Genomic DNA, 23281 nt, shown 5'->3' on the forward strand with positions numbered 1-23281 from the left:
TTCCCTTTGGTAATGTTGGCTAATTCATCTTCATCTTCTCCTCAAGTACAGAACTCCTAAACAGACATTGCATGTTCAAGTGAAGTGTGGTGCAGTAGTGATTCATTAGTCTTGCGTTTCCATCATTGCAGAGCCCTTGTCCATCCCTAAATATCTTGCAGTATTATATTTGCATGAATAGTTGGTTTGTTTGATTTACTGATCTAAAATCAAGAATTGAATTTTCAGTATGCCTCAGACACTGACACCTGTAAATTGCTCAGTTGGTTTACGCTGGAAATAGCCAACAGGACGGGAGCTATAATTTCATGCAGTGTGTGTTGTGTTGTCCAGCCCAGCTGCAGGGGGCGTGTTGTCCAGCCCGGCTGCAAAGACTGAGGGGTGGAAGATAACAGAATGCAGAGCAGTAACTGTAACAACTGTTGCATTTGATTAGTTATGCTCTCACACTAAGCATAAGAAACGCAGGGCTCTGCCGAATGATACCATTGGTTTTCTGAACATGCGCACTGCACGAAGAGACTTGAACTATTCTTTAGTTAACTGATCACTTAATTCATTTGTTGTTCGTGGGACCTTGCTCGGCGCAAAATGTGAGCTGCGTTGTTTGGCTTGCAAAACAACAGTGACTGCATTTCCAAAGTAGTTAATTGGCTGTGAAGCACTTTGGGGCATCCTGAGGACATAAAAGGCACTATATAAATGCAAGTTTATTATTCTTTGTCTACAGCAGTGAAATGGGCAGGGAGGCACTTTTGGAGCACCCGTCCTAGAAACTGGTTTGAATTCAGTTTACTCCACGTGCCTGTTTGGTTCAGGTCCTGCTGGCATTGCCCGTCTCTGATCTCCACCTGGGTGTGAAATCCACTCTGAGCACAGCCAGAATTCCTCAGTCACCATTACAGAATTCAGGTGCAGATGCAATGTGTTGGGATTCCCTGTGGCAAAATTTCATGAATGGGATCAGATGGGATTTCAGGCCTTTTTTTTTTAATCCCTTGCAGGATGTTGCGACTTATACACCTGATTTTATGGTATGTGAATGATTTAACTCTAGCATTAAATAATCCGCTCTCCTTCCATTAAACTATAAATATACATTAAACTGTATTTGAACTTTAGAACAGTGAGAAATGCCAGTCAAGTCTTCAGAAACATGTTGCATCCATTTGATGGAAAGTTGTAACCCCAGCCCAAAACAGTCCGTTATGTTATCATTGAGGCCAGGCTCAATGATGTGCACGAAATCAAAAAGAAAGACTTGGATTTATATAGCGCCTTTCATGAACATTGGACATCCCAAAGCGCTTCACATCCAATTAAGTACTTTTGAAGTGTGGTCACTGTTGTAATGTGGGAAACGCAGCAGCCATTTTTGCGCACAGCAAGCTCCCACGAACAGCAATGCGACAACAACCAGATAATGTGTTTTAGTGCTGTAGATTGAGGGATAAATATTGGGCAGGAAACCGGGGATAAACTCCCCTGCTCTTCGAAATGGTGCGACGGGATCTTTTCCATCCACCTGAGTGGACAGATGGGGCCTCGGTTTAGCATCTCATCAAAAAGACGGCACCTCCAATACTGAGGGAGTGCTGCACTGTCGGAGTGTCAGCCTAGATTTTTGTGCTCAAGTACCCACGACCTTCTGACTCCGAGACAAGGGTGCTACCCGATGAGCCACAGCTGACACTGACAACTGAAGCCAATCTCCAGTCGACATCCGGGGACATTGTTTAATGCGCTGCTTTGCTTGAGATCATTACATAGGGTAAAATGATAGAAGTTGCAACAGCAGATCTTGTGACCTTCAGCTACTAAAGGTTGTGCATTAAAAGCTTAAATGAGGGCGGTATTAACCAAATTAATGCAGAACATAAGGACCTAAGAAATAGAAGCAAGAGTAGACCATTCGGCCCTTCGAGCCTGCTCCACCATTCAATGAGATCATGGCTGATCTTCTACCTCAACTCCATTTTCCTGCACTGTCCCCATATCCCTTGATTCCCTTAATATTCAAAAACCTATCGATCTGTATCTTGAATATACTGAACGACTGAGCCTCCACAGTCTTCTGGGGTAGAGAATTCCACCCTCTGAATGAAGAAAATTCTTCTCATCTCAGTCCTAAATGGCCGACCCCTTATTCTGAGACTGTGACCCCTGGTTCTAGACTCCCCAGTCAGGGGAAACATCCTCCCTGCATCTACTCTGTCAAGCCCTGTAAAAAGATTTGTATGTTTCAATTAGATCACCTCTCATTCTTCTAAACTCGAGAGAATATAGGCCGAGTCTACTCAACAACTTCTCATAGGACAATTTCCCCCCCCAAATCCCAGGAATCAGTCTGGTGAACTCCCTCTGTGGCAAGTATATCCTTTCTTGGTTAAGGAGACCAAAACTGTACACAATACTCCAGGTGTAGTCTCACCAGGGCCCTGCATAATTGCAGTAAGACATCTTGGAAAAGGCCAATATCTCATTTGCTTTCTTAATTGCTTGCTGTTAATTTTCAGTGAGTCATGTACAAGGACACCCAGGTCCCTCTGAACACCAACATTTCCCAATCGCTCACCATTTAAAAAAAAAAATACGTGCGCATGATTAAGGAATGAAATAAACTTGCAGCACAGTTCCCATAAATTGGCACCGTTATTACCTCTTGCTTCACTTCCTGTAATTGTGCCTGGTTCGATGTTCTGTCTCCAAACAGTCCGCTATTGATAGTTAAAACCAGAAAAAAATTAAGAGGGAAGAGCTTCCTTTGGGTGACTATTTGGACGTGATTGGGGCCCAGAAGAGGCGAGGGCCCAGGGGCAGCGCGGGCCAGCCCGCACTGCGATATGCGTGTGCGCGCTCTGTCCCTGGAGCAGAGCTGGTCTCCAGTCGTCTCGGGTGATCCTTGCCACTGGACCAAGACCTTGCTCTGTCAAGCCCGTGTGGTGGCTGGTATGCAACGGCCACCACACGTTAAAAAAAATCAACGCACAGGCATCTTCCACCCTTCAGGATGTAGTTCGGGTCCTTCATTGAAACACTTGTGAACTCATCCTTTTTTTTTCCCGAGGAAGCAAGTCATTCTCGTTTTGAGGGACCGCCTATGATGATGATGATTTTCTGGTGTCCTCGTTGCAGTAGGTGATGTCTGCCCCTAGATGGCAGCTTCTGGCTGTGGATGTGCTCAGTGTTTAGTGGCAGGTATTGCATTGCACTGCACAGTGAGGTTTTCATTTGGCGCCACAGCTGGTGTCATTTTCAAACAGTAGGACAAATCCAGAAGGAAAAGTTGAGAAATATAGCATCTGCAATCTACAGAATGAGCTGATCTTGGCAATGTTCTGGAGGGGAGAAAGCCAGCTCAGGTTTCTGATCCTGATCGAGTGATTCCTGCTTGTAATTGCTTGTATATCATCATCATCATCATCATCATCATCATCATCATCATCATCCTAGGCAGTCCCTTGGAATCCACTCTTAAAATGAGTCCTTGGGTGGCTGAACAGTCCAATACGAGAACCACAGTCCCTGTCACAGGTAGAACAGATAGTCATTGAGGGAAGAGGTGGGTGGGACTTGTTTGCCGCACACTCTCGGAGTTAAGACTCGAGGTGCTCAGCGCCCTCCTGGATGCACTTCCTCCACTTAGGGCGGTCTTTGGCCAGGAACTCCCAGGTGTCAGTGGGAATGTTGCACTCTATCAGGCAGGCTTTGAGGGTGTTCTTGTAACGTTTCCTCTGCCCACCTTTGGCTCGTTTGCCGTAAAGGAGTTCCGAGTAGAGCGCTTGCTTTGGGAGTCTTGTGTCAGCCATGCGAACAGTGTGGCCTGCCTAGCGAAGTGTGGTCAGTGCTTCAATGCTGGGGATGTTGGCCTGCAAGATCCTACAAATCCCCTGGGAGGACACTAATGTTGGTGCGTCTGTCCTCCCAGGGGATTTGTAGGATCTTGCAGAGACATCGTTGGTGGTATTTCTCCAGTGACTTGAGGTGTCTACTGTATATGGTCCATGTCTCTAAGCCATACAGGAGGGCAGGTATTACTAGAGCCCTGTAGACCATGAGCTTGGTGGCAGTTTTGAGGGCCTGGTCGTCAAGCACACTTCAAGTGGCCAAAGGCTGCACTGGCGCACTTGTGTATAAGCAATGGGTGAAGGATGGATTGGGCTCGGCTGTGATGCTCCCCGCCCCCCCCCCCCCCCATCCAAAAGATAGGAAAGCTGGGCAACAAACAGCCTATTGTCTAGACTCGCATGGGTAGGCTGACACCTTGGGTGTGGTACTGCAGGGCTGCTGGTGCAACTGGTCTCAACCTGTTTTGTTTAAACCTTTGTTCTTGATGCACAACCCCCTCTGCTAACTGAGCGTGCTTTTCTTTATTCCCTGACAGCGGTGACCTCGACAGTGAAGCAGGCCTTGCAGGATTCCCTGGTCCAGATCCTTCAGCCAAAGAGGCGCGTTGATATCTTGCGCGATGTCATAGAAACTCGAAAACAGAGGCGTCCCTTTGTTATTGCCTTCTGCGGCGTGAACGGAGTTGGAAAGTCTACCAACCTCGCCAAGGTCAGGCATCAATGAAATCGATTGGTGTTGTGGCAACATGCTATTTGTACATGAGATGATAGCGTTGGAAGAATGAGCTGAGTCACAAATACAAGAGCAGCAACAACCAAGTGGGTTTCACCATTTCCCTACCCCCACCCCATGCCATTTATCAAGCCATTTCATCTTCCCAAGACCAACCAGCAGCCAATGCTTTGAATACTTGTGTTTGTCTCTGGCTTTGGAGAGCAGCATCTTTCTCCTTTCTGACTGAACCACTGTTCAACCCTGAGCTGCATTTCCTCTCCATCACAAAGACCTCCTGCTTCCACCTCCGTAACATCACCCGTCTACAACCCTGCCTCAGCCCAACTGCTGCTGAAACCCTCAACTGTTCTTTTGTCACCTCTAGACTGTTCTGGCCCGTCTCCCACCCTCTGCCCTTTGTCAGCTTCATATCACTCAAATCTACTGCCTGTATCTTATTCTGCTCATACACCACTCCGATCTTTGCTAACCTACCTTGGCTTTGAGTCCCCCAATGCCTCCAATTTAAAATTCTCATCCTTGTGTTTAAATCCTGCCTATATTTGTAGCCTCCTCCCGGCCCACAACTCTGCCTGCCCACCCCTCAGAATCCCTTGCTTAAATTCCTCTGCCTATTCCCCCTTTATGACTCTCCCCAAAGAGTCTGTTCAGCCAAGCTCATAGTCACCCTTCCTTCTTTGCTCTGTGTCCATGTTTTTCCTTCCTTGCACCCTGTGAAGCACCCTGGGATGTTCCTGTACATTAAAGGTGCTATATAAATACAAGTTGCAGCACTGAACACCCTAGGATAGCATCATTCTGGATTCCAGGTGTACACTTTTCCTACCTTCCATATTGCACAATCTGCTGCCAAACAGCTGACTTCCATTTGGAAGTATGATGTTAGTTCCCAAAAGCCATCGCACGGCTGGGACACGCGAAGGAGTCTCTCTCGCCAATAAAGAGCTTTATTGTTTCAGTAGTGCTGTGGCAATGTGCAACGGGGCACTGAGTCATTGTGGATGGGGAGAGTTGCACTTGTACAGGTGGCAATGTAAGCGTCTGGATGTGAGGGATGTAGCTAGACAGACGGGCAAAGATAACCCCGTCATGGGGTGAGGGAGGAGGGGTGGTTAAGGCAGTTAAAAGCCACAGATCCTGTTGTGTGGGGGAGAGAGGCAAGGCATGTCAGCCTCTGCTAAACATGGACAGACAATTGCTGCCATTAAAAAAGCACGTCGTCCAGCTCCTTATGAGCAAGAGTTTGGGAGATCTGTGGAGATAAGCAGAAAAGCTCCAAATGCTGGAAACCTGAAGCAAAAAAGCAGGTTAGTCAGCATCTGAACGAGAAAGGTGCTGCCTTTTGTGAAGGAGGCTTCATCTAAACTAATAGCAAATTTAACAGCTGCTCTCTGCTTCCTGCAGATCACCTTCTGGCTGATGGAGAATGGGTTCCGGGTTCTCATCGCTGCTTGTGACACTTTTCGAGCTGGAGCTGTGGAGCAGCTCCGAACCCACACTCGCCGCCTGAACGCCCTGCACCCACCTGAGGAGCATGACGGGCAAAGCATGGTCCAGCTCTTTGAAAAAGGCTATGGGAAGGATGCTGCTGGCATTGCATTGGAGGCCATCGCATTTGGTAATTTTTGTAAAGCATATTGCTTTTAGCCAGTTCCCTACTAAAGTATTTCCCTCCCCTTCAGGAGCTGCTCACTACTTGCTGAGTGGCTTCACATACACTATGGTGCCCTCCAAGTCCTTCCTCAGTGGCATTTCTTTATATCTGCAGTACTGAGGGAGTACTACTGCATTGGCAGAGTTGCTGTTGTTTGGCTGACACATTGAACTGAGGTCCCATCTGCACTATTCATAACACTAATCGTGTTCTCCGTGTGACCAGACCAGCATTCCTCTTTCACCCAGTGCTATCAAAAGCAAATTAGTGGATCTTATGTACAAAATAGCTGCCACATTTGCCTAAGTAACAGTTGCTGCCCTTAAAGGTACTTCATTGTCTATGAGATGCTTTGAGATACGTTCCCATATTCCTGTAATTTACAGGGAGTTATTTCTGCCTCCTTTTTTCTTTAACTCCCTACTCTGTGGCCCCTGAGATTGATGGTATCGATCATGTGTGCACACTGCAGCAAAACTGGGATTGAAAGCAATGTGATGTCGAATTTTTCAGACTATTGGAAGCCACAAGTGCAGGAAATCCGATGGATGGAAGACCTGGAGAATTTGTTAATGTATATTCCTGAGTGAAGTAATAGCTGGGCAAAGGGCCTGAAACCTGAGTCCCCAGGCATCAATCCTCACTACAGCAGATCTACGTTAATTCCAAGGCCACGCTTTATTAACTAGTGAATCTTTCCCAAGCTTAGTGGACCGTGCAGTTCAAACACTGGCTGGCACAACTGCAGAATCAGAATTGTGCTTGCTGTCTGCACTGTGCTGATGCACAGCTGAAGCAACGATTGGCTTATCTGTGCTCCTTCACTGGAATGAGTTGAAACTGTGCTGCTCTGATTCTCACATGGATGGTGATTGGGCTAGTTCTCACGATAAGAATTTTCCTTTTGAAATTTGTAAAAAGACCACCCTTGCTTCAACCTGTCTGAGCTGGGCTCTCTTGTCTGGGCCGGGGTTGCCTGGAGTTGGGACGAGACAACTTGTACTCTATTCAGTTTAAACCTCCCCTTCTAAAGTGCACATTTGTTCCACAGCTCGAAACCAGGGCTTTGAAGTGGTGCTGGTGGACACTGCCGGCCGTATGCAGGACAACACCCCGCTAATGACTGCTCTCGCCAAACTCATTGCCATTAACATGCCCGATCTGGTGCTATTTGTTGGTGAAGCATTGGTGGGGAACGAGGCTGTGGATCAGTTGGTGAGTATCGTTACTGCTTTGGTTCCTCATTCTAGTTCCAATCGTGTTCAGCATGGCAGAAATTACTCAACTCGTTCAAACTTGGATTGTGCATTTTTCAAGACGGGAGCCACGCCGGCCCACTCTAAGCCTTCCACCCAGAGAGAGAGAAATCGATAGCTGCTCCTACCCCTCCCGCTGTTACAGCAACCAATTATTTCTAAAATGGTTGCAAAGTTTCTGTATCCACTTTTTTATCCAGAAGTGCTTTCCGAGTGTTAGTCAGGTAATGTACCCTCAATAATGGGGATCTCACTACTTCAGGGAAGGCATAGTTAAGTTACTAAACAATCAGAAGAGATAATAAAAACATAAAATGCTGGAAATACTCTGCAGATGCTGCCGGCTTTTGAGAAAGTATTGAGGCAGGGAAGGGGACGGGAAGAGCGAACAAAGGTGAAGGTCTGTGATCGGGTGGAGGGCTGGGGTAATTAAATGATAAAAGGGATGATGGTGTGAGGTGAAAGCGGGTGGTGCTGGGACAAGGAAAGAAACAAAAGATGGGTCCAGACAAGATATAAATACAGCAGAGGGGGAGAGATGTTTGACATTGCTGGAGCACATTTGCAGTGACAGATAAGAGCTCAATTTACAGGCCAACCTGGGTGTCAGTAAGTGACCATCATCACGCAGCAAGGTTGGTTATGCAGCAACACGAGGTGTGATGCTCTTGGAAAATGTCAGAGTAGCAAGCTTTTTGATTATACCTTACAGGTATGCCTACTGAGGTATGGCTGTGTACAAGATGCAATCAAATGGTCTATGTTTGTGACCAGGCTTGGTATGGATGAGCAATAACTATGAAACAGGCTGACTGGCAAAACTTTGTGGCTTGCAGATTGGACCGTTTACCCGATGCAAGGTGTTGTTGGGTAATCTTACCTGCCCAGGTTCTGTTTAAGGGTGCCATCTTTTTGTGTATCTGTTCCCAGATGCTACTGATAGCGTGCACACCAACAATCCTGGTCACAACCTGCTGCCAGGAATGTTGTACTTCTGTCCTCTGGGGAAGGTAACCCTCCTTGTACCCGCATCATAGAGCTGCGTGTCTGTTTGGCTGCCCATTAGCCAGTGGGCTGGATGTTGTACTGAGCCGGCACTTGCCCACGTGATCAGTATTGTGTATTCTTTCACCTCATCTTTGGTTGGCACTTCTTCCTTCTCCCCTCCCCCCACCAACCAACCTTAGTGCTAAAAAAAGTTGTTCTCATTTGTAGGCACTCGCATCAAGGGCACATGCCCCTATACATTTCACTTACTGGCCAGATTTTCTATATCCCCGTTAGGCTGGCTCTCTACACAAAGCTGCACAGGCAGCTCTCAATTGACTTCACCATAGAAAGCGTGAGCAGCTACCTCACTGCACCGCCGGCCAGCTCTGCACCAACAGTGAGCCTGAGAAGCCTAACCTAAGTCTACAGCAGCATGGGGTGTGAATTGGGGAGGCGTAGCTAATTGTTTAGTAAAACAGGCTCTTGAAACTGGTCATAAGAGTTAAGTCTTGGATTAATGAACATCCGGTGGGCCGAATTTCCTAAATGAGCACTTCCAGTGTGATGCACGTAACTCAGCATCTCGGATTGCTCCAGCGCCAGTGACCGACTAGTGCCCACTTGTACCGTGCCCCACTGTTATACCTTTACCCACCAGTATTGTACCCACCAGTGTTGTACCCATGTTTGCAGTGACACCTGTACCCACCAGTGTTGTACCCATGTTTGCAGTGACACCTGTACCCACAAGTGTTGTACCCATGTTTGCAGTGACACTATACCCACAAGTGTTGTACTTATGTTTGCAGTGACACCTGTACCCACCAGTGTTGTACCCATGTTATACAATGACACCTGTACCCACCACTTCACCCTGGTGTTATACAATAACAGACCTATAGCCACCACTAGTGTTATAGTGACCAATATATAGCCACCACCACATTATTGTAGTATTATAGAGCTCAATAATGCACTCTCCAGACTCCGGCCAAGTGGGTCCTGGCAGGTGTTTCTCCTATGCTGTTATACTTTGCTGAAATCCAGCAATAATCATGCAGAGACTAGCTGCAGTAGGGGCTGGTGTTACGTGTGTTGTAAATACTGACTCTCTCTCTCTCTCTCTCTCTCACCTCTTCCTCCCCCCACCCCCAGGTAAAGTTTAACCAGGCTCTGGCTGATCATTCAATGTCTGAAAAACCACGGCTGATTGATGGCATTGTACTGACTAAATTTGACACGATTGATGATAAGGTAATGCTCCAGTACTTGGACCCGTGTTAATTCTGTGTCTTGTCTGACTAGAATCCAGTACAACTGTAGTGGATGTGTTTGTTCACTTGTGTGTACAAATGCTCACCACTAAGATATTCTGTAAATGTAAATGGAGATTTTTCACCAGTTAATTTTTATTCATGCTGGTCAGTGTACGCATAATCATTTTAAACTTTGACCTGAAGTGTGAACTGTAGATGCAGTCTAAGTGTGCGCACTAGAGAATGTTAAACATTCAGATTGTCAATGCAGCAGTTGCTGAGCTCGTGTCTCCACACGGTTCAGTCTTTCTACTGCCAGTAATAAACACCACAAAACCTTCATTGCTGTTCAGCCCAAATTCCAGTCATGTATTAAAGGTTTCCCAACTCTTATTCAGCGTGTTCAATAGTTCGAGTGAAACCAGCAATTTGCTGCAGGTTTCTGAGTCTGAAATTTTGGGATCGAGAAGCCCTTATTTGGCGGCTTCTTTCCTGTCCTGCATCTCGACAGTATTTCCTGCAGAACTCGCGGAGCAAAGCAATTCTAACTGCAGTCTGAACACTGCATGGTCCCTCGAATCAGTGATTCGAACTGCTGCTGAAATAGGGTGGCAAAGTCAAACTATTAATTTATGACTTGGACTGTGTTGGGGTGTAACCTGTCAATCTGGTCTTTATTGTAAGTTTACATGTGGTACACACAGCTCCATGGTACATAAAATAAATGGGCCATGAAGAGAACGTTTGGACACCTGGGAGTGTTGGTGTTTGTGGCTGAATAATGTCGAATCACTTTGTAATGCATCATATTTGCTAACTGTCAGAGGGAGTGGTAACTGATCTCTGTGGTGTTCACAAGTTTTCCCCTCGTGTTTCAGGTTGGTGCTGCCATTTCTATGACTTACATCACTGGCCAACCAATAGTCTTCGTTGGAACTGGACAGACCTACAACGACCTGCGCAGCCTCAATGCCAAGGCTGTCGTCAGTGCTCTGATGAAGGCTTAAATACCTGCTTTTCACCACTGTCTTAATGCAGCCCAACTGCCACTATATTCTCCTCCTCCAGCCAATCGCTGACTCCCCCTTCGTATTGGAGGATTATTGTTGAATACGTTATGTGGCTATTACCTGTTCAAAATTGTAACTTTTTCAGCATCATTCAGTTTGCTGCAAATCTCTGCCCCCCCCCATCCCCAACATGCTTTTTTAAAAACACAGGATGCACAGCAACGTCTACCACCTCATCACTGGCGGACAAGAGATCCACTGCTTTTCCTTTTTTAAACCAATGTCATTAATTCTTAGTGCAATAAACTTCAGTACAGGCTGCCTATGAATTACAGAGAAATTGTAAAGAGAATTTATTAAATAAAGCTGCTATAATTGTCAGCGGTGGCCTTGTGTGTCTGCGGCTGAGTGTGCATTTCTTCACGGGTTCCCGATTTTGAGGTGCGGGTGATACGGCTAGTTCCTGCTTGTGTGGATTTACAAGGTGCCAGTATTTTTTGTTCACTGTTGAAAAATAATATCTTATTCAGCACCGCAGAGAGATAGAAAGGTTCGCTGGAAAACTGCGATAAAAAACAAAGTGCCAGAAAGCCAGAGCAATTCCATCAGCATCTTGACAGCCCGACTTTCAGATACTCGTGTGGGTTTCCAGCTTTTATGATTCACTGTGATATGTTCTAATTCCACTTGAGTTTACTTTAGCCAGGGAGAGGGCTTTGAATCGGTCTCCTCCAGTCACCCAGCCTGCTGTTATCACTGGCATATACTTGTTTGAACGTTGCAACAATTTCTGTTTAGAAATAGACTCGAGCAGTAGACGCAGCTCTTTGAATAACTCTATCTGTGTAATACCAGGTTTGCCCTTTGATTTGACCTGCCTCGCAATTGCTTACTACAGTCAAGGCTGGTCGTCCATTATTAACGGGGAGATGTTGAGCTAGTTTGAACGTTTGGGAATTCCAGTCAACCTGACGTTTGAGTCGGCTTCCTGTTTATTGGATGAGTTTACCATTTGGTCTTGTGGGAGCAGGGTGGCATCTGTGCCTCTTTTGAGGGTAAGAACTCTCTGAAAATGCATCGGTCAGATGATTGATGCAATGCTGACTAGCCGTGGAAGGTTTTCTTTATGGGGCACTGTATTTTAATCAATGGTTTCAGACCCTGCCCTGACTTCTGAAACAATTGCCTGAAATGTCTAAGTTTCAGCATAATAGCATAAGAACAAAGTGTCAGTTTATTGAGTGTACACTTAACTGATGATTATGTAAGAATGTACAGCACAAAAACAGGCCATTTGGCCCAAGTTTTGGACACTCCACAAGTGGAAACATGTCTTCTATCTAATCTATCAAACAAACCCCTTCACAGATCTCTAATCAGGTCACCTCTGTCCCCAGCCGGTTCTGTTTCTTCTGATATTTTCAGGGTTGTTTCCCCCTTCACTCTGGTTGCCCAATGGTTAGATGCACCACCTGAGTTAAAAATAAGACTTTCTTTCTCTACCCCCCTCCCCCCCCACCACCAACCATGCTGGTTTCATTCCCACACTGATCTCAGCTGGCATGTCGATTTACACCGGTTTTATGCTGCAACACATGAATTTCCTCCATTTTATGCACCACTTCTGAGATCTGTCCATTAAAAATCATCCTCATTTACGTAGCTCTGCACCCCACTCAATCCTGGATTTATGTAAATAATGCACTAGTGTAGACTTATGCCCAAAAATTTAGGCTCAGCATATCCCTCACCTGATAGCATTTTGATATTAAACTCCAAAAATCTTGTCAGTCTCATACTCGCCTAATAAAAATCCAAGTACTTCATAGAAACATAGAAAATAGGTGCAGGAGTAGGCCATTCGGCCCTTCTAGCCTGCACCGCCATTCAATGAGTTCATGGCTGAACATGCAACTTCAGTACCCCATTCCTGCTTTCTCACCATACCCCTTGATTCCCCTAGTAGTAAGGACTTCATCTAACTCCTTTTTGAATATATTTAGTGAATTGGCCTCAACAACTTTCTGTGGTAGAGAATTCCACAGGTTCACCACTCTCTGGGTGAAGAAATTCCTCCTCATCTCGGTCCTAAATGGCTTCCCCTTTATCCTTAGACTGTGTCTCCTGGTTCTGGACTTCCCCAACATTGGGAACATTCTTCCTGCATCTAACCTGTCTAACTCCGTCAGAATTTTAAACGTTTCTATGAGGTCCCCTCTCATTCTTCTGAACTCCAGTTGATCCAGTCTTTCTTGATAGGTCAGTCCCGCCATCCCGGGAATCAGTCTGGTGAACCTTCGCTGCACTCCCTCAATAGCAAGAATGTCCTTCCTCAGGTTAGGAGACCAAAACTGTACACAATACTCCAGGTGTGGCCTCACCAAGGCCCTGTACAATTGTAGCAACACCTCCCTGCCCCTGTACTCAAATCCCCTCGCTATGAAGGCCAACATGCCATTTGCTTTCTTAACCGCCTGCTGTACCTGCATGCCAACCTTCAATGACTGATGTACCATGACACCCAGGTCTCTTTGCACCTCCCCTTTTCCTAATCTGTCACCATTCAGATAATAGTCTGTCTCTGTTTTTACCACCAAAGTGGATAACCTCACATTTATCCACATTATACTTCATCTGCCATGCATTTGCCCACTCACCTAACCTATCCAAGTCGCTCTGCAGCCTCATAGCATCCTCCTCGCAGCTCACACTGCCACCCAACTTAGTGTGATCCGCAAATTTGGAGATACTACATTTAATCCCCTCCTCTAAATCATTAATGTACAGTGTAAACAGCTGGGGCCCCAGCACAGAACCTTGCGGTACCCCACTAGTCACTGCCTGCCATTCTGAAAAGTCCCCATTTACTCCTACTCTTTGCTTCCTGTCTGACAACCAGTTCTCAATCCATGTCAGCACACTACCCCCAATCCCATGTGCTTTAACTTTGCACATTAATCTCTTGTGTGGGACCTTGTCGAAAACCTTCTGAAAGTCCAAATATACCATATCAACTGGTTCTCCCTTGTCCACTCTACTGGAAACATCCTCAAAAAATTCCAGAAGATTTGTCAAGCATGATTTCCCTTTCACAGGTCCAAGTCAGCATGGATTTATCATATTACCTCTTTCCAAATGCTATGACATCCTTAACAATTGATTCCATCATTTTACCCACTACCGATGTCAGGCTGACCGGTTTATAATTCCCTGTTTTCTCTCTCCCTTTTTTTAAAAAGTGGGGTTACATTGGCTACCCTCCACTCCATAGGAACTGATCCAGAGTCAATGGAATGTTGGAAAATGACTGTCAATGCATCCACTATTTCCAAGGCCACCTCCATAAGTACTCTGGGATGCAGTCCATCAGGCCCTGAGGATTTATCGGCCTTCAATCCCATCAATTTCCCCAACACAATTTCCCGACTAATAAGGATTTCCCTCAGTCCTCCTTACTAGACCCTCTGACCCCTTTTATATCCGGAAGGTTGTTTGTGTCCTCCTCAGTGAATACCGAACCAAAGTACTTGTTCAATTGGTTCGCCATTTCTTTGTTCCCCGTTATGACTTCCCCTGATTCTGACTGCAGGGAACCTACGTTTGTCTTTACTAACCTTTTTCTCTTTACATATCTATAGAAACTTTTGCAATCCGTCTTAATGTTCCCTGCAAGCTTCTTCTCGTACTCCATTTTCCCTGCCCTAATCAAACCCTTTGTCCTCCTCTGCTGAGTTCTAAATTTCTCCCAGTCCCTGGGTTCGCTGCTATTTCTGGCCAATTTGTATGCCACTTCCTTGGCTTTAATGCTATCCCTGATTTCCCTTGATAGCCATGGTTGAGCCACCTTCCCTTTTTTATTTTTACACCAGACAGGAATGTACAATTGTTGTAGTTCATCCATGCGGTCTCTAAATGTCTGCCATTGCCCACCCACAGTCAACCCCTTCAGTATCATTCGCCAATCTATCCTAGCCAATTCACGCCTCATACCTTCAAAGTTACCCTTTAAGTTCTGGACCATGGTCTCTGAATTAACTGTTTCATTCTCCATCCTAATGCAGAATTCCACCATATTATGGTCACTCTTCCCCAAGGGGCCTCGCACAACGAGATTGCTAATTAATCCTCTCTCATTACACAACACCCAGTCTAAGATGGCCTCCCCCCTAGTTGGTTCCTCGACATACTGGTCTAAAAATCCATCCCTTATGCACTCCAGGAAATCCTCCTCCACCGTATTGCTTCCAGTTTGGTTAACCCAATCTATGTGCATATTAAAGTCACCCATTATAACTGCTGCACCTTTATTGCATGCACCCCTAATTTCATGTTTGATGCCCTCCCCAACATCACTACTACTGTTTGGAGGTCTGTACACAACTCCCACTAACGTTTTTTGCCCTTTGGTATTCTGCAGCTCTACCCATATAGATTCCACATCATCCAAGCTAATGTCCTTCCGAACTATTGCCTTAATTTGCTCCTTAACCAGCAATGCTACCCCACCTCCTTTTCCTTTTATTCTATCTTTCCTGAATGTTGAATACCCCTGGATGTTGAGTTCCCAGCCCTGATCATCCTGGAGCCACGTCTCCGTAATCCCAATCACATCATATTTGTTAACATCTATTTGCACAGTTAATTCATCCACCTTATTGCGGATACTCCTTGCATTAAGACACAAAGCCTTCAGGCTTGTTTTTTTAACACCCTTTGTCCTTTTAGAATTTTGCTGTACAGTGGTGGCCCTTATTTGTTCTTTGCCTTGGGTTTCTCTGCCCTTCACTTTTCCTCATCTCCTTTCTGTCTTTTGCCTCCTTTTTGTTTCCCTCTGTCTCCCTGCATTGGTTCCCATCCCCCTGCCATATTAATTTAAATCCTCCCCAACAGCACTAGCAAACACTTCCCCTAGGACATTGGTTCCGGTCCTGCCCAGGTGCAGACCGTCCGGTTTGTACTGGTCCCACCTCCCCCAGAACCGGTTCCAATGCCCCAAGAATTTAAATCCCTCCCTGCTGCACCACTGCTCAAGCCACGTATTCATCTGCGCTATCCTGCGATTCCTACTCTGACTATCACGTGGCACTGGTAGCAATCCCGAGATTACTACTTTTGAGGTCCTACTTTTTAATTTAGCTCCTAAAATTCGTTTCGTCGGACCTCATCCCTTTTTTTACCTATGTCGTTGGTACCAATGTGCACCACGACAACTGGCTGTTCTCCATCCATTCATATTGAAACCCAGCATAACTAACCAATGAGTCAGATTGCCAATGTTATTGAAGGCTCAGCAAGCTTGGTATAGAGTATGTAATATATTTTTTTAATTGAATGGCTTTTATTACCTTTGTTAATCAGCATCCTTCACTTGCCTATCACCAGAGTAAGATCAAGGCTTTAAAGGGGAGAATTGCATGGATGCAGTCCATTTCAGGATGTAACTCCTTATGCATTGTGCAAAGGCACCTTCCATGGGCTAAAATGTAGCTCTTTGTTGGCATTCTAGTGGTTCCATGCAGTTTTGTTTAAAGATAGTTTTAACCTTTTTTGACACTTCAACTTGGTTCCTCAATGTCTCCTAAAATTCACTGCACTTTTCCTGCAAAAGGCAAGACCAGTTACAACATTGGGAAACATTCAGGAGCATACGTGTTGCAGGAGTAAACCCCAGTTTGGTCTGGTCTCCAGGGGACCTGTGGCATCTGGAGGTTGTTTGGTGTTGGCAATAACCAGCTTCCTTGAGAAATCCGTATTCATTGGCTTTGCCTTTTAATACTCAGAAGTTCTCAGCATAATTTATGGGCAAGAAACTGCATGATGCTAATTACATTACTTGTACCTAGTAAAGGTGCCTGAGAGAGAGTGTAGTCAACAACGATTCCCATAAAGAGGCAGAAAACAGGCAGGGCTGCAGCTTCATACGGGGGGCACGAGAGACCCTTAAGAGAGAACAGTTCATTAAAATACTCTAAAATTACATCACTCGGGTGGCAGAGTTGAGAAATATCTGTCCCATCACGACCTGGCTGAGTGAAACCCAATACCCAATCAAATTACACCATCAACTTGTGTTGTGCTCAACTCTCTTATTTAGGACCACTGCAATCAGAGATTTGAATGTAACCCCGCCCCCCCAGATGTAAAAGGCATGGTTAAGATTGTACCATCCAGTCACGCACTAGATTTTACTCACCCTTATTTATATACAACCAAGGTCTGTTGATCGAGTGTCAGCCGTGACTCAGTTGACTCTCGCCTCGGAGTCAGGTTGTAGGTACTTGAGCACAAAAAAAAAATCTAGGCGGTAAGTCCAGTGCAGTGCTGCAATGTTGGAGGTAAAAGATCCCATGGCACTATTTCGAAGAGCAGGGGAGTTCTCCCTGGTATCCTGGCCAATATTTATCCCTCAATCAACATCAGTAAAATAGATTATCTGGTGGTCATCATCACATTGCTGTTTGTGGGAGCTTTGTGTGTGCAAATTGGCTGCCGCGTTTCCTACATTACAACAGTGACTGCACTTCAAAAAAGTACTTCATTGGCCGTAAAGTTCTTTTGGACATCCGGTGGTTGTGACAGGCACTATATAAATGCAAGTCTTTCTTTTCATAAGTGTTTTAATATTGTTCATTTTTCACATCCTGCTGGCGGTGCTTCAACAGAATACCAAAGCATTATCTCCAGTCATATCATTAATGATTTTTTTTAATGATAAAATAATCTGTACAGAAGTCAGTTATTTTTAACAGTACAAAATTGCTACATCAAAACTGGAACTGTACAATTGCCAGAGTTGTCACATCTGGGAGAAGAACTCTGTTGATGCAGTCTATAAAATCCAGCTCACTTTAATGAGCAAAAAAAACCAAAGGCAAGATCGCAAGTTAAAAACTAGAAGTTTGACTTAGAGGTGGTGAAGAAAATGGGAGTGTTTGGTGTACAACTCCGAGGTGGGACACTCCTTTCACCATATGCGCTCTCTGTCAGTGCTGGTAACAAGCGTTGGCCTCCTCGGTGGCTGTCAGGGACTGTGCATCCCCTGCACCATTCTCATCTATGCCTGGGCTGTGTTTCAACAGTCTTAAGGTGAGCAAGCACTCATCTCCCCAACTTTGTCTCATCTGTTTCCATTCTCTGGCCTGGGCAGGAGAGAAAAAAGGCATGGTGAGCAGACTGCTCACAGATCAGAATATTTACATTTGGTTACAATCCATAACACCTACTTTTGACCCATACAGTGGAACTAAGCACTACAGGCCGGTTAGTGGTTTAAGAGGCTAAATTGCAACAGGGCCTCAGAGTGTCGATCTTGGAAGTCACAAAGTTAAGGATGGTGAGGCTTCCAAAGGAATTTTGGTCTTATAGGCTCTTGGAGTAAAGTCTATGTAAAGACATACCGAATCCCATCACTAAATACCCAATGAAGAATGCTAGAATTGACAGCATGGGAGGTCATTCAGCCGGCTACACCTGTGCCAGCAGTAGTTTTACCCCAAATGACGTTATCTACTCTTACCCCCTTTCCCTATGTTGTTTGTCTTATTTTAAAGGGTGTTGTGGTTTATCCCTCAATAGCACTTGCAGTGAAGTATTTTATGTTCTAATAACCCTCTGAGACAATTCTTCAATTCTGCCAGTCAAAAAGTTCAAATGAGCTTGCCTTGTATGCATTGCCCTTGACAAAGAACAGCCCTCCATGTTGCTACCATGCTTCTCAACTACATGCCACACTGCAGAAACCCTCTGTAAACTGTGCTCTTTATTTGATAGCAACTAAACTGTTCCTGGGCTTTATAAATAGAGGAATAGTGTGCAAAAGCCATAGTTATGCAAAACCTATATAAAACACGTGTTCGGCTCCAGCTGGAGTATTGTGTCCAATTCTGGGCGCCACAATTTAGGAAGGAGGTGACGGCTTTGGAGAGGGTTCAAAAGAGATTAACTCAAATAGTTGCAGGGATGAGGGATTACAGTTACGTGCATAAACTGGAGAAGCTGAGGTTGTTCTCCTTAGAGCAGAGATTTGTTGGGTGTTTAGATAGAGTAAATAAAGAGAAACCGTTTCCAATGGCTGAAGGGTTGATAATCAGACGGCACAGATTTAAGGTGATTGGCAAAAGAACCAGAGACGACATGAAGAAAAACTTTTTTTACGCAGCGAGTGGTTGGGTTTGGAATACACTGCCCGATAGGGCGTTGGGTACAGATTCAATAGTAGCTTTCAAAATGGAATTGGATAAATACTTGGAAAAAACATTGCAGGAATATGGGGAAAGAGCAGGGGAGTGGGACTAACTGGGTTGCTCTTCTAAAGAGCCGGCACAGACTCGATGGTCGAATGGCCTGGCTGTGCTGTTCTATTCTATGATCGTGGGCCGCCCCAACCTGTGTGAGAACACCACCGCAGGTTGGGGCTATAGAGCTGGAGCACCGGGCCCTGGAACATCATGGCGGAGGTGCGGCGAATGAGGGTACGGGGCCCAGGGGCAGCACGTGCCAGCCCACACTGCGATATATGTGCGCACTAGGTTTGTGCAGCAGAGCAGGTCTCCAGTCGTCCTGGTTAACCCTTGCCACTGGACCAAGACCTATCTCTGTCAAGCCCGTGTGGTGGCTGATGTGCAACGGTCACCACACATTAAAAAAAATCTACGCACAGGCATCTTCCACCCCCTCAATTGGAGTTCAGGACTGGAACATCGGGTCCTTCATCGAAACATCTGTGAACTCTCGTTCAAGGGACTGCCCATGATGATGATTCTATACACTACCCAAAAATGCAACCGAGGTCAGTATGGAATCTGCTGGATACCAAAAGCTGTCACACTTGCCCCCTACATGGAGTATCAACTAGATTCCCAAGAGGACAAAAAGCAGAGAATCTTAGCTGAATGCAACACCCAGATAGTAAGATTGCCTACCTTAACTTATAATATTCCTCACACACACAAAACCCCTTAGACCCTGCAGGGATTGTTTGTTTTTATTAAGGTTAGGAAGGTTTTAAGGAAAATGCCTTTTAGAAGAGAACGGAGCTATTGTTCAAGCCCCCATATGTCAGGATAAAGACAAGTCAATCCCCAGGCAGATCAAGATTGGACCAGCTTCTACTAAGTCAGAGATACTTGAATGATCCCCATAAGTGAAGCATCTTCAGATGTTTTTGTATATTAATGGCATTATATAAATACAGGTGGTTGCTGTAGATACATTTTAAAAACATCAAACATAGAAAAGACTCAAATATCCTATGATGACTCTGAACTCATACCTTGGCTACTCGCTGTGAAAGGCCCGTTCTTTAATGAGCTGTCAACGCTGGTTGCTGCTAATGGAAAGGTGCAATGCAGATTAGACACAGTAATAGCTTCCTGCAGCACACTGCTCTACTCCAGGACTGCAGTTTCTTTGGGAAATTAGTAGCATTTTGAGTGAATGAGGTGAAAGGTCATTCTTGCGGATTAAACATTTACACTCTGTCAACGTCAAGCACTCTCAGGTTAGGCATAGTACCGGTCAGATGCAGAGTAAAAGTGCCTCTAAGATGCACGGATAACGTACCTCAGCCCCAACCTCAGAAGAGCAGCCCACACTACGCTCACACTACCACCTGTATTTGTCACCGTTACTCAGCTCACTTGGAGTGTCTAACGGAAGATCAGGCAGAAACTGCCCATGATTCTCCACCCATTCATGTTAACAGGTAAAACTGGGGCCAGGATATGCCGGGATTTCTGTTAGCCACTCCAAGCAGGCCAAGCTCTTTTACACAGAAACTGAAAATCGAGGTTGGTAAGTTTAGTCCCAATTTGTGGGCAGTTTTCCTTTATTCTGTGAGCTTACGCTTACAAGAAACTTGGGAACATATCAAGAGATTGCTATTACGCAAAGGACGGATCACATCTATAACCATGCTGAGAGACACCATCTGTCTCCACTTTAAGTGGCTCAAATCCATGAATTTTCAGCTCATTGAAAGAGGCAGTGTTAAGCTGTCTTCCTGTGGCAAGAGGAGAACGTTTCAGGTCGCAGTTACAAAGGCACTTTTCCCATTGATGCAACATGATTTGTGGACACACCAATGTGAAAGTGGTCATACAACTCAAGGTTAGTGTGCACTGACGTTCCGAGGTGCGCAATACCCTTGCGGCAATTTGAATGCGGTGTAATTCCAATTTTATTGGAGGAGTGCGAGGAGTTGCAGAAAAATTATATACAGTTAACCACACACCAGCTAGAAAATCACAAGGTGAGTGAGCTGGCCTGAGCGTGGCCCTGGTCAAGAGGAAGCCTTGGCCCGAGGATCCTGCTCCAACATCTGATACAGACAATCACCACTTACGGTATCACAGCATCAGCCAGGGTTGAATGTTTGAACTTTTTCCTTGCCTCCCCATTACCTCCTGCAGGCACTGCAGCATTCTACCAGTGCTGTTACCCTCAGGTGTCTGCAAAATTCCACCATTTAAGTTGGAGACAGATGGTGTTTCTCAGCATCCTTTTTTATGCACTCACCCTTCGTCCCATTAACAATTTAATCATTTTAATTTGAGACCTCGAGATCAAATATTGTCAGACTCAGAAACATCGGAACCGGAGGAGGCCATTCAGCCCTTAGAGCCTGTTCCGTCATTCAGTTAGATCATGACTGATCCGCACCTTAACTCCATTTACCTGTCTTTGCTCCTGGCGCAGGAATTCCCGCCTCGCAGCTGGTGCCCCCTTCGTACCAAATTTTCGGCCGTTTATCTCAACTCCATCTCCCACCTCCCAACCAATCAACCAATCAACAGCCCTGGCTCCTTGACTAAGGAGGGCGCAGGAGAGGATTTATACACCCAAGCCAAATCCTGCCTTGCACAAAAGCACACTTCCAGCAAACAAATATTCACTGGATAGCAATCAGGAGCAGGAACCCAGGCTAATTTTCCCAACATAACCCATTCTGAAAGGTGCAGAAGTCCAATACAATGGAATTTTCCCCTACAAAATGACATTGTCCTATTACAGCGGTCGCGTGTCCACTGCAACCCATGAATTTAGTTTCTGGATTAAGGTCACTGAGTCCTGCCTTCCCCAACAACATACCGTGCCTCCCATGTGAGCAGATGACGTTGGTTAGCCGTTCCAGGTATTCCGGCAGATCGTAGTATTCGTCCCCGTAAGAGATCACTTTAATGCCTTTGTCCAGCATGTTCTCACGAAGCTTTTTAAACTCATCTGCGTCGTCCCTGCGAACCAGCATGAAATGTTCCAGGTCGGACCGGTTTCTCACAGCTTCTAGGAAGAGTGACTGGAACGTCGTGTCCTCGACTGTCCGGCCACAGCCGAGGAAGACAAAGGCCTTATTTTCATACAGCTTCTGAATTTCCCTCTGCTCAGTCATAAAATACAAACATTTATAGCAGCGTCCACTCCCCAATGTACAATCACAATTTACAGTGAAGGACGTGATCGAGATCAAAATCACAAACATTCACATTTGCAAAAGTCAAACACGTAACAATACAAGGTGTTGGTCTTTTATACTCTCCCCCTCCTCTTCCGAAGGCTGTGGCTCTTACTGGGGTATGGTTGCACAAGTGCGTTCCAGGTCATACATAAGAACATAAGAATTAGGAACATGAGGAAGCCATCTAGCCCCTCGAGCCTGCTCCGCCATTCAACAAGATCATGGCTGATCTGGCCGTGGACTCAGCTCCACTTACCCACCCGCTCCCATTAACCCCTTAATTCCCTTACTGGTTAAAAATCTATCTATCTGTGATTTGAATACATTCAATGAGCTAGCCTCAACTGCTTCCTTGGGCAGAGAATGCCACAGATTCACAACGCTCTGGGAGAAGAAATTCCTTCTCAACTCAGTTTTAAATTGGCTCCCCAGTATTTTGAGGCTGTGCCCCCTAGTTCTAGTCTCCCAGAACAGTGGAAACAACCTCTCTGCCTCTATCTTGTCTATCCCTTTCATTATTTTAAATGTTTCTATAAGATCACCCCTCATCCTTCTGAACTCCAAGTAAAGACCCAGTCTACTCAATCTATCATCATAAGGTAACCCCCCTCATCTCCGGAATCAGCCTCGTGAATCGTCTCTGTATCCCCTCCAAGGCTAGTACATCCTTCCTTAAGTAAGGTGACCAAAACTGCACGTAGTACTCCAGGTGTGGCCTCACCAATACCCTGTACAGTTGCAGCAGGACCTCCCTGCTTTTGTACTCCATCCCTCTCGCAATGAAGCCAACATTCCATTTGCCTTCCTGATTACCTGCAAACTAACTTTTTGGGATTCATGCACAAGGAACCCCAGGTCCCTCTGCACCGCAGCATGTTGTAATTTCTCCTCATTCAAATAATATTCCCTTTTACTGTTTCCCCCCCCCCCCCCCCCCAAGGTGGATGGCCTCACATTTTCCGACATTGTATTCCATCTGCCAAACCTTAGCCCATTCGCTTAATCTATCTAAATCTCTTTGCAGCCTCTGTGTCCTCTACACAACCCGCTTTCCCACTAATCTTTGAGTCATCTGCAAA

General features: G+C 45.6%; 2 protein-coding genes across 9 annotated transcripts in view; one reads left to right on the plus strand and one right to left on the minus strand.

The window, feature by feature from the left end:
- The window catches only part of srpra (SRP receptor subunit alpha), a 48182-nt gene extending 37051 nt beyond the window's left edge, over nt 1-11131 (plus strand). For all 3 annotated transcript variants that reach the window (XM_070894301.1, XM_070894300.1, XM_070894302.1), the window contains 5 exons: nt 4385-4557; nt 5989-6202; nt 7290-7453; nt 9640-9738; nt 10619-11131. In XM_070894301.1, coding sequence (XP_070750402.1) covers nt 4385-4557; nt 5989-6202; nt 7290-7453; nt 9640-9738; nt 10619-10747 — 779 coding nt within the window. In that variant the 3' untranslated portion in view covers nt 10748-11131. The remainder of the gene's footprint in view (nt 1-4384; nt 4558-5988; nt 6203-7289; nt 7454-9639; nt 9739-10618) is intronic.
- Nucleotides 11132-17439: 6308 nt separating this feature from the next.
- fam118b (family with sequence similarity 118 member B) overlaps nt 17440-23281 on the minus strand; it is a 59865-nt gene continuing 54023 nt past the window's right edge. For 4 of the 6 annotated variants that reach the window (XM_070894306.1, XM_070894305.1, XM_070894304.1 and 1 more), the window contains 3 exons: nt 21839-22124; nt 20022-20078; nt 17440-17889 (listed from right to left, as the gene is read on the minus strand). In XM_070894306.1, coding sequence (XP_070750407.1) covers nt 17849-17889; nt 20022-20078; nt 21839-22124 — 384 coding nt within the window. In that variant the 3' untranslated portion in view covers nt 17440-17848. The remainder of the gene's footprint in view (nt 17890-20021; nt 20079-21838; nt 22125-23281) is intronic. The other 2 variants (XM_070894308.1, XM_070894309.1) reach the window with 2 other exon arrangements.

The sequence above is a fragment of the Pristiophorus japonicus genome, chromosome 11, assembly GCF_044704955.1.
Source record: "Pristiophorus japonicus isolate sPriJap1 chromosome 11, sPriJap1.hap1, whole genome shotgun sequence".
Taxonomy (NCBI): Eukaryota; Metazoa; Chordata; class Chondrichthyes; family Pristiophoridae; genus Pristiophorus; species Pristiophorus japonicus.